At 32.8% G+C, this 11,584-nt stretch overlaps 1 protein-coding gene across 2 annotated transcripts in view; it reads right to left on the reverse strand.

Moving 5' to 3' along the window:
* LOC150105979 (gustatory receptor for sugar taste 64f-like) overlaps positions 1-11,281 on the reverse strand; it is a 35,293-nt gene extending 24,012 nt beyond the window's left edge. The window contains exon 1 of one of the 2 annotated variants that reach the window (XM_090393734.1): positions 10,417-11,281. In XM_090393734.1, coding sequence (XP_090249860.1) covers positions 10,417-11,121 — 705 coding nt within the window. In that variant the 5' untranslated portion in view covers positions 11,122-11,281. Of the gene's footprint in view, positions 1-5,661; positions 5,725-10,416 lie in introns of those variants that run through there. The other variant, XM_090393735.1, reaches the window with a different exon arrangement.
* Positions 11,282-11,584: the final 303 nt, after the last annotated feature.

Here is an 11,584-nt window from a genome sequence, read left to right on the forward strand (position 1 = left end):
TTTTTACAGGTGATGCAACTAAGGCGATGGGCTTAGTGTATTCTCTGTTAATTGCATTTGTCTGTTAATTCTAATACGTTTGCCTATTATACTGGGGAGAAACGTTTTGTTGAATGTTCAAATTAAGAAGATTAAGATATTAAATTGTTCACAAGAAAAGCGAAGCTAGTATCCATTCACACTATGTTGAAAGAATTTGTATGTGTGTGTGTGTGTGTGTGTGTGTGTGTGTGTGTGTGTGTGTGTGTGTGTGTGTGTGTGTGTGTGTGTGTGTGTGTGTGTGTGTGTGTTTTCATCTCATCAATCACACTTATAAAATACTATTATATAAGGTAAACAGATATATCTTTATAATCAACAATTTACATCTGTATGCTATCACTGGCACACAGTTTCCGGACTTCTTTTGAAGTCCGGAAACTGTTTTCACTGACGTGGCATCACAGGATGTCATGTTATTGGCGTATCATATCATAGCGCTGGTAAAATGCATAAACCAAAATCAACTGCAAACGACGTTATTACACAATGGAAATTTCGATATTCTAATTTGAATAACGATCTGTGTAAGCTGTGAGTCATGTTTTACGGAAGCGAGAACTGTATTCAACAGCGTAGACAACACTGGAATAAATAAACAAATAAATAAATAATTAAACATCCTAATTGGTTCGTACAGAACGGGATCTCCTTCATATGAAGTTTGATAAGGATATGGTGGATGCCATCATCCTCAATCTGAAATTTGGTAGAAGTAGTGCAATGGTGTGGAATTCTTTCTCCTGGTTTGGGACCTTGAGTTGTAGCACTATCAAAGATAACGCAGACCGATAGGTGACACATTTTTGAATAATTCAGTGCTTACTACGTTGTGGCAGTTTTACGGAACAGATCCATTTCTCTTTCATTAGTGCAATACACGATGCCATACGGTAATTGCTAGATTTGAGGAGAATTTTGTTTAAAAACTTGACTGCCCTACACGGAATCTCGGTCACAATCATGAAAAGCTTCTTTAGAAGATGAATTGGAATGTCGTATGAACGTAATCTGCATAGAACAATGTTACATGAACTGTTGGTCAAAAAAAAAGGGGGGGAATGCTCGTATTACCAGATAAATATCAGAAATTAGTGAAAAAAAAATAGCTAGTTTAGATCGGTAAGAAATAAAAGGTATAATACCGACAAACTATCTCATCTCAGAATAGTAAAAACTTCATATTTTGCTTTGAGTTCTTCCAAAAAATGTTTGAACTGACCAGCCAAGGTATTATGTAGAATGTAGCCCTCTGTTGAAAGCAATCTTCCTCGCATCCTTAAATTACAATATGATACTGCCTGGTCGAGGAAGTGGAAATTTATCAGGGTATTAAAGTTCACTTACTTTAATACCCTTTAATACCGTTTTCCAGAATTAATGCTAATATATAGAGCTTAGAAACAACCATATTTCTGACTGTGCTGTGCTTTTTTTTTTCAATGTAATTACAAAGGAAAAGTAACTGGAACTGAAAGTGGTCTATGTGAAATAAAGTCTTTGGAACCACCTATGTTTACTGTTACTTAAGCATGTGATATCATTCTCCTTTGACATGCTGTTGCGAGAGGACGTGCACTATTCTCTTGATAGTGACGTGACCTTTTGTTGATAAAAGAATTCTGTTAAAATTCAGAACGTCACTTTTGTGAATTGAACCATGATGTGTGTGTGTGTCAACTGAACGTCAATTAACGGATCTTGCAAACGAAATGGAAGGATGCAGGGGCGGCGGCCATATGTGCAATGTGTGCGACGCACACAGGCGCCAGGATAGTAAAGGCGCCAAAGAGGAAGAAATACTTCTAAAAAAAAAACGTTTTGTTTAAGTGAATTTTTTATTGGAGGGGGGGGGGGATAGGGAAGCCAAATAAAGTTTTGCACACAGGCGCCGGACACTACTGGCGGGAGGAAACATCCCTGGAAGAATGTTTCCTCCCGGAAACGCGAGTTTTGCAAACAATATTTAATTGCTATACAGAATTTACACTGAAAGAGGACTTCAATTAGCTCTAATTTTGTCTTTCTCTCTTCACCAAAAAAAAATTTTTAAAAAAATAAATAATAATAATAATAATAATAATAATAATAATAATAATAATAATAATAATAAAATAAAAATAAATAAATAAATAAATAAATAAAAAGTATTTTGATTATTTCGAGTAGAATCCGCCTGACAGCAATGAACTGCTTCTTAAATTGATAGAAATAGTTCACTTATAAAATCAAGACTCTGGAGTATTCTTCAATCAGTCTTTTAGCCATTTTCTTGAAGAAAGATTTTGAACAAACAATTTATGTTATCTCATAACGTTCCATTAACATGTTAAGCTAAGTGGATTTATTGAATTCCAATGATAATCCTGTCTACAAGTCTACTATGTTTGTCAATTAAAAGTTCTCTGGTCAGCTTGTCGGTTTTGTGAAACAAAGAAAAATCTTTCTTCCTTCATTTGAAAAAGCCTCCTAAGCGGAATTCGAACTCAGCTATTTCCATCCGAAGAGCAGCCCTGTTACCTCCCCAGCGATGAAGATCTTAAATAATGCAATTACTTCCATAATTCATAACCAAATGGTTTTATAATTAGTTTTAAATATAAATCATTTAAACATTTAAACGCTTAAGTACATGTTAGTTGCATTGCCATCTAAGATACTTAAATAGGATAAGTTCCTTTTATCGTACATAAATGTATTTTCCAGAAGCAGTAACTTTACCATTAAACAAAATGTTAAAACGCAGAATTTTTTTTCTAAATAACGAGAAACTACCTAATAAAATTCAAATTTACCCAGTCCGTCTTGTTTGGTCTATAAAACCTGTTCTAAAACAACTAAATAATCTTGAAAACTCCCCTGTTAATAATGCTATAAAAATGAATTATCAGGAAAATAAAACAAGACTGTTATTAAAAGGATATTCGCAATAATTTATGTTCACGACATAAATAATGGTAAATATGAATTTTCCTTAGATTGCTTTAAGGAACATTAAAAAACTTACTTTAGTTATATGTGTAAATATTTTCTTCGTAGAGGGCACTCAAAAAAGTGTTGAAATTATACACTGCAACATGGAGGATATTTTATACGTACTATTTTATGGTATTTCATAGCATCGATTTGATCTATTTGTTTTCAATCATATTATTATTTTGTTTTTTATTTTTATATATTCTTATAATTTCTATATAAATAACTTCCTCCATGAAATGGATTTAAATTAAAATTACACATAGGAAAAATCAAGCATAATATATTAAAATGATCCCTAAAATTGTACTAAATATTTAATTGCAGCCTTTTCTGTCAGTGGCGCAAGAGGTCGTCAGGCATCCAACGTTTTAAGAGTATAATGTAATTTAATCTTAATCTGTTACAGGTTGACTTAATAAAATTATTTTAATATTTGTAATTGTTATGGATATCAATAAATAATAACGTAATATATTTTATTGGATATTATACCTTTGTTTTAATTTATGATATTATATTTTATAAAATTTTAAGGAATTAATATTGATAATTATGATAATAATTATCATAATTATTATCATAATCTCGGCAACAAACATATCAGTTTGAAATCATTAGCATGATAAAACATCTAAGAATGATTTAATTTCATTTAATTAATTAATTATTTAATAATATATCTTCTAGTGACCTTTTTTACCTAAAGGGAGTAAGGCGTTTTAGCCCTCTTTGACTTTTGGAGGCAGAGGAGAGAATTAATCTCCACCCATAGTCAGTAATAGTCGGCCCAAACAATCAATGATATTAAACAACATCCATTGAGGAGAGTACAGGAGACACCTAACTCCATCTTGTGTACTATAATCCTAACACAGTATACTATTGTCTGAAATATCGTGGATTCTATGGAAGATTTTCGAGTTTACGGAATGAAAAAAAAAAAAAAAAAGTTTCAGAGAGTCAAACCAGCTTACTGCCAGTGGTCGACTAACTGGGAAACTAGTAGAAGAAAAACTTAGAAAACGTTCCTGTAGTTAGTGACTAAAATCGACCACAGAAAGGTCTTTCATCTAGAGGCCTTAGCACTATGGATACAAACGTCATTTCCATAGGGCTACACAGGCTTTTATTTTGTTTCTTTTTATTTATTTATTTATTCATTTACTCTTTTGAGTAGGATATGTGAAAGCCATAATCATCATCATCATCATTATGCCTATCAAGATTTAGGCCTAAAGTGGCCTGTTCAGGCCTTAGAAGTCATCGTTGAATCTTTTAAGAGGATCCTAGTTTTCTTTTTTCTAATGGCTTGTTTTGGTAATCTTCTGTTTTCATTCTTTAAACATGTTCCATCCATTTATGCATATATTTTTTCTATTACTGATTCTTGGTTTAATTCTTTTAGGTGAAAGACAGTTACACAAAACTACAATTGATAATGCCCTTGCAGTGCTTTGAGACAGAGATGTTGCATCGGAAAAAGAAACATCTAAAAAAATGCTAATTAAATTGAGCTATTTTAATGGGAAAAAATTAAATTTCAGAGGGCTACAGATTAGCAATAGCAATATGAAGTAGTACTCATAGCAATATCATCATCATCATGCCTATCAAAAATTTAGGAGCGGCCTGTTCCTGCCTTAGAAGTGATCACTGAATCTCTTTAGAGGACGTCCTGGTTTTCTTTTTCCTAATGGTTTGTAATTTAAGGTTTGTTTTGGTAATCTTTCTGTTTTCATTATTTCAACGTGTTTCATCCATTTATGTTTATATTTTTTAATTTTTTCTTACTGATTCCTGGTTTAATTCTTTCATAATGTATTCGTTTCTTTTGTGATCAAATAGAGTATACGTTGCAGTTTGTCTCATAAATTTCATTTTTGTTCTTTTGTCCAGATTTCACTTCCATACAATAGGACCGGTAGGGCTAATGTATTGTATACTTTGAGTCTGGTTTGTTTTTGTACTAGGTTTGGTTTAAATATAGAGTTAATTACACCTGTTATTTTTAAATATTTTGCAATTTTTACGTTTATATCTTTTTCATTTTCATATGTGATCATACATCCTAGGTAGTTAAATGAATTCATCTGTTCTGAGATCTTGTTATCTATTACTATTTTGGTTCTTACTGGATCTTGTCCTTTAAAGACCATAGTTTTTAATTTTTCTGTTGATATTATCATTCCATAATCTTTAGCTATCTCATTTAGATTTAAAATAGCTTTCTGTAAGTTACCTTTAGCATTTGTAATTATTATTTGGTCGTCAGCGAAAAGGAGAGTGCTTAAGTTCACAGTAGGAGAAAGTTTAATACCTTGATGGAAATTCCATTTTATTATTATTTCATTTAGATAAATATTAAAAAGAGTTGGTTAAAGGGGACATATCTATCGGACTCCTTGGTTTATCTCTCTCGTATATGATTGCTCATGTTTTAATCTTATTTGTATTTGATTATTTTCATATATATTTATGATAGCTTTTTGAATATTATTTGGTATTCGGTTTCTTTTAATATGTTAAATAAAATACTTCTTATAGCAATATAAAGTAATATATATAAAATATAAAGGTAAATATTATTATATAGATTTTTATCTCTTACTACATAATAAAAATACTGTGTACAGTGATTCTTACCTCTTCTGTCACTTTTTCGGCCATCAGCGCTGGTAAAAACATTCTTAATATATAAGAAAAAGAAAGTATCAAATAGAATAAGATCTCCAATTTGTGACATTTCCAACCAAACGATTGATAAGCAAAGTTGCAACACACAGCCGAATCACACATATACTGAATAAAAATCGCTGGCGAGAAGATTTCGTCTACTTCACAGAATAAGCGATAGCAATTGATAAAACACATTCGAAAAAATTCCATATCCTTGGAGATATTACCATTTTTGTCTGCAAGAATTTGCTTTTTAATTGAAGTCAACCTTTCTTTTATACAACGAAATAAAGCACGAAAGAAAAAAGCGTAAATAAGCATCCATGTTGGAATAACTAGTCCAGATGAGAGGAACAATGCGTGACTTACAGAGAAAAGAAATAGCAAAATTCCATTTATTAAACTAGTCTTAAGAAGGATAGTTAAAGCAAGATTACCAAAGATAATAAGAAACGTTGTAACTGTCATTACAATTACTAGAATTTTAGCAGTACGTTTAAATGAATTTCTAACCTTTTTACTTAGACCAAGTTCCGTTTCTAAGGCACAGCATTTACTGATAAATTTACAGAACCGAGAAATTCTAAGCGAAATCACAAGTCTGTGGCTAACTACAACCATAGTGTTAAAAATTATTGGCATTAAAATTGGAATATAAAACCTCATAAAAATTGCCTCACGTTTTGCAAATGAAAAGACTGTTATCACACAAATGGGTAGAAGAGCCACGATAGAACTCCAAATTCCATAAACAACGAGGTAGCGACATTTTGGTATCGACAGATGGCACAACTTTTTGCTGGTTATCCCATTAAAGAAACAGTTTCCATACGGAACATGCAGTAATGATATAATTCTAAATACTTCATAAAATACTGGATTATTTAGCTTTTGGTTTTCTGTTTGTTGAGTATTGACTAACTCCTTTTCAGAAAGATCGATAGAACTCAGTTCTGCAGCCATGATAATACGTTACTAGTAAGCACCTTGCTAATGGGCGTCTAGTGCTTATGCTTTTTGAAAAGAAGGAAGAAGTCGGCCCTATTACTTTCAGTCGATACAGACTACAACCGAACATGGAACTTACTTGGAATGCTTATTTAACTTACGTATAAACGAACATGGAACTTACTTGGAATGCTTATTTACTCTCAATTTATAAGTTCCGAAAATGTCAACAGAAGCACTTTGATTATCCAATGATAAAGATTTTAAATATAATGTTCTGATAAGGCTTAATGCATAATCCACAGAAGGACAAAAGAGCAAACACTCCAGATAATTGAATGGTGTAGCATTACTAGTTTTCGTATAATCTAAAGGTAAGAACCCTTCAAATACTAGCAGATTGTATCAGCAATCTGCTAGTCATTTGAAGTTTATCAAGTATATACGCTTTTAACTTGAAATATTACTAATGGAATAAATGTCTTGATAATATAGCTGCAATGAGTTTTAAGTCTTTAAGTTTACAATTATCTGAGACAATTAAAGAAAAAAAAAGGATGTTTCATAACACCATTGTTATAAGATGACAGCAAACTTGCAGTAGTCATACGTCATTAAGGCCCAAAACCAACTCAGTTGGTTTGGAAACTATTATTTAAAATAAAATACAGTGTAGTCAAGCCTATGCCTAAGTATATATTTTGTGGTAGATTTTGTGTATCTTCTCCTGAGGAAATATCCGAGTTTTGAGTTCGATTAACTTAGCTCCAATGAAAATGCCCTGATAAATGTTCTTCGCGTTCTAGGTGGAATTCCTTAAAATAAACTAAGCTACAAGGAAGCTCAGACAGTAATTATTAAATTAATTATTTATTATTTATTGCCATTCTCAATATATTATATAATCATTTTATAATATAATAGTTTAAAATTAAAATTTTTAAATGTTATAATAATAATAATATTTTAAAATTTTCAATTAAATTTTAATAGTCAAATAACACTTTATTACCTGTCAAAAATATTAATAATAAATGCCACGAGGAATTCTGTAATATGATTACAGAAAATCAGCGAGAACTGATTTTCACTGACACGTTCAAGACTGTCTCTTAAGATGCACAATCTTAGTTCAAGTGTTGTTTGTTTAACGTTGCGCTTTCTACACCGCTATAGTATACACTGCAAAGAAATTCAGTATTATGAAATAAAATGAAAGGCACTTACTTTTTGTTAAGCACTCCAAATGCAAGCTAGAATTCAAAATATGCTGTAAAATGTATTGAAGTATTCGTAACATTCGTTAGACGTCACTATGAGTTCTTTTCGTATGCTATGATGCAAAAGGAACTGAAAATTTTGTGCTTGTCGATTGCTGTCATGTAAATCTTTTGGAAATTAAGTAAAAATAAGCAGAATTAGACAACAGCTAAATTTGATCTAGAGAGGTTTCTGTCATTAGGAAAATCAAATATTACGAAATGATGATAAAATTCCTATAAGTAAACGATATAAAAAAATTGAAAAAACTCAACTTAGTGGAATAAAACTATTTTTTTTAATTTTGTTTGTTTTTCGTTTTAGATTCAAATCTTTGCGTGACAGCCTTTCGATTTGAACATACGTGCTGCTGATGTTATTTGGAAGCTTGAAAGCTAAATCCATGATACCTGTGAGGAAGTATTTTTCATATACGCTGCTTAAGTGACGTTTACATACATCTACAAAAAAGCTTTCTAATTCAGTGGTGGGTATGTGTATATCATTTAAGAATATAATATCTGCATCTGCTACCGTTACCATGGATTTACGAGCACGATGACATTGGTAAAACTCGTGTAAAAAGAGTGTTTACTTGCTCTTCGTGAGTAGAGATAATATTAGGGGGAAAAAAAGAAAAAAAGAAAAAAAGAAAGAAAATGTTTTTTTTTCTTTTCATTCGGTTTGCGGCATCAGTAGGGCGGACACCCATTGCCCCATGTCTTCTTTTAAGCTATCCATTCATCTCTTTTTCGGACTCCCTTTAGGTTTTCGTCCATCTGGGCAAAGTGTAAGGGTCCGTGTTACAACAGATTCCTTGTCAGCCCTGGCCACATGCCAATATAATCGTAGGCGTGCTTCCCTCATCTTCTCTGGGATTGGAGCAACACCAAGAGTTTACCTGGATGTCATTATTTGTAACATGATCTAGTCGTGTGTATCCCAGTGTCCATCGGAACATCCGCATCTCCATGACATGTAATGCATGTTCATGCTGTTTTGTTACGGGCCAGCATTCTGATCCATAAAGTGCAACGAGTCGGATGACTCTGGAACTTTTCAAGCCTCTCCAGACCTCCAATAAATTGGGCGGTAGTCCCACTGAGAGATGACAATCACTGAGAGAGTCTAACAATCACAAACATCCATGCCCGCTGACGCGAACCAACAGCCTGTTGGTTGAAGAGAGGATATACTAACCACTTGGCCAACCAGGCCGGAATATGAAGACTAATTGAGGGTGATTTTGTAAAGTATCATAGGGCTAAAAAAGATAGGCATTGTTTTATAATGGCACTTCCAATCATTATTAACGAAAAGCAGAGGTTGTTTTATTTTTTTGTATTTCTTCGAAATTTTATTTTTCTCTCCCATCATTATGGATTAAAAAAAAACAACTAGTACAATGGTTTAGTTAGATCTAGTTCTTAGTAATCTGATGTTTAGAATGTCAATGAGATTGCTGCAGTGATAAAAGTAAAAAATATTCCAACAAAATATTCAGGAGGCAATAAATAATACTTGAGTCACAAAAAGTTTAATACCTGAATGTCATAAATTTTACTGTGAGTTCTAAAGTAGATTTTTGTAGGGTACCAAGTTAAAACCCGATCAAAACCCCTACCTTTGATAGACTACATCTTCCGAAACTGACTGAAAAATAAATCAATAAAACACGTTGGCGAATAGAATCAAACGTAAGTCAATCTTTCTATTCGCAGTACTTGAGAGCAAATGCCATTTTTGAAGGTTACACGGATACTCATATTAATACCACAAGAGATCTTCCGTAGCTTAGTTGGTTTTGACGAATCCCTTTAGTTGGAAAGACCTCGGTTTGAATCCCGTCTATGAAGCGAGGAACCTTTATCAGGGCTTTTCAGTCAAAGGTGAGTTAGCCAGTCTCATAGCCGGGTTTTCGTCCTTCAAAACCGGCCCTGTGAATACATAGATCTGCAGGCATTGAATACTATTGGACAATAGTATGCACTCCACTAACCACTTAGCTGAGGGAAAACACACACACACACACAGCAACCCAAGCATGACCTAAGGATTAGATAATTCAGGAAGCCTACTCAAGAAACTGAACATGGAACATTTTCAATCTATTTCAGACCTCCAGTAAACAGTGGTATTCTCACAACGAATAATAAAAACCATCTACTACCTAATTCACGCCAGAAGTTAAATTTGAACTAAAAGGCTAGATAATTATGCTCTCCAGTCTGTTGCTGGAGGCAGAGATACTATCCACTTGGCTAACCAGGTACACGAATCCTAACTCTATGAGCAACATTACTGGTATTACTGCGTTTTTAGAACACTGTATATACAGAATGAAAGATGGAAAGAACGTTTCTCTAATTTCCAAAGAAGTTAGAGCGAAACACAATACGAATTTAGCAAATATAAATAAAATAAAATAAAAAATAATAAACGAAACATAATTTTTAAAAAATTCAAATCAAATATCTAACATAGTACTCAGAATTCTGAGATAATTTTCCTTACCTCTTCAGTTATTTTATCTGCAGAAATCGCTGGTACAGCCATTAGTAATGAATATAAAAATCCAAAAGCAAATGGAATTACAAAATTCAAAATCCCTTCCGACATCTCTTTTATGGCAGTAAAAAACATTTGACAACAGCAAACTGCACTTCCCACATACATAAAAAACGTAGCTTGCGAAAAAATAGCGTCTGTTTCGTTAACCAAACGACAGCACTGTATGTATTGCAAACGAAGACATTCTAATTGGCTTTTAAAATCAGCGCTTTTCCGTTCCATTTGGATTTGTATTCTAAGCAAGCCAAGATTTTTATTTATAGCTTCAAATATAGCTCGGAAAAATGCAGCATAGATAATTATCCAGAAAGGAACGACAATTTCTTGAATTACCTGTAAGCACATGATCTTAAAAAGTAAGAAGCCACAAAGAGCAACAAGTATAATCGTACTGATATCAGAAATATCAAAAAGTATTATAAAAATATAGCTTCCACCAATCATAATGATACCGAAAAAAGATGTCACTAAAAGCTCTATAAGAACAATTATAATAGCCTTTCTTCTAAGAGAATTTAATTTAATACCACGAAGTGAGAACTGCTTTTCAAGAGTACAACATCGTCGTACAAGCTTAACGATTTGCGATGCATTTCTGAAGAGACACCATCTGGAAAAAAATGACATTAAAAAACCGCTTATAAGCATAATGATATATGCAATATTAACCAAAATTGAAGCTCTGAAAACAACAGGGGTTGTACGCAGAAAGACGTCTGCGACTGAAACGACTGCAATGAGAAAATACAGAAGTAAGCACCAAACTCCATACACGAAATTGAAACTACACTTCGAGAAAGAGAGGCCATCTACTGTTTTCTTGTTTACTCCAGAAATAAAACTGCTTCCGTATAATGAATGAACGCGAGATAGAATTCGAAATGCGTTGTAAAATAAAGAAACCGTATTGAATCCTTCGAAATACTCTTTAGGCATTACTCTGACTTCTCTGCGTTGCGCCATGATGCAAAATAAACTGAAAAAAGTGTGTGCATGGTTGTTTGTTATCAGAATCGATTGGTGTAGTATAGATTATGCTCTCATCTTGTTCGCTCTGAAGAATAATTACAGAGTTGTAAGACTAGCTAGATCGTTGGCGTCTAATAATCGC

The sequence above is a fragment of the Typopeltis vanoorti genome, chromosome 6 (assembly GCF_054136105.1).
Source record: "Typopeltis vanoorti isolate ZY-2024b chromosome 6, IOZ_Tvanoo_1.0, whole genome shotgun sequence".
NCBI lineage: Eukaryota > Metazoa > Arthropoda > Arachnida > Uropygi > Thelyphonidae > Typopeltis > Typopeltis vanoorti.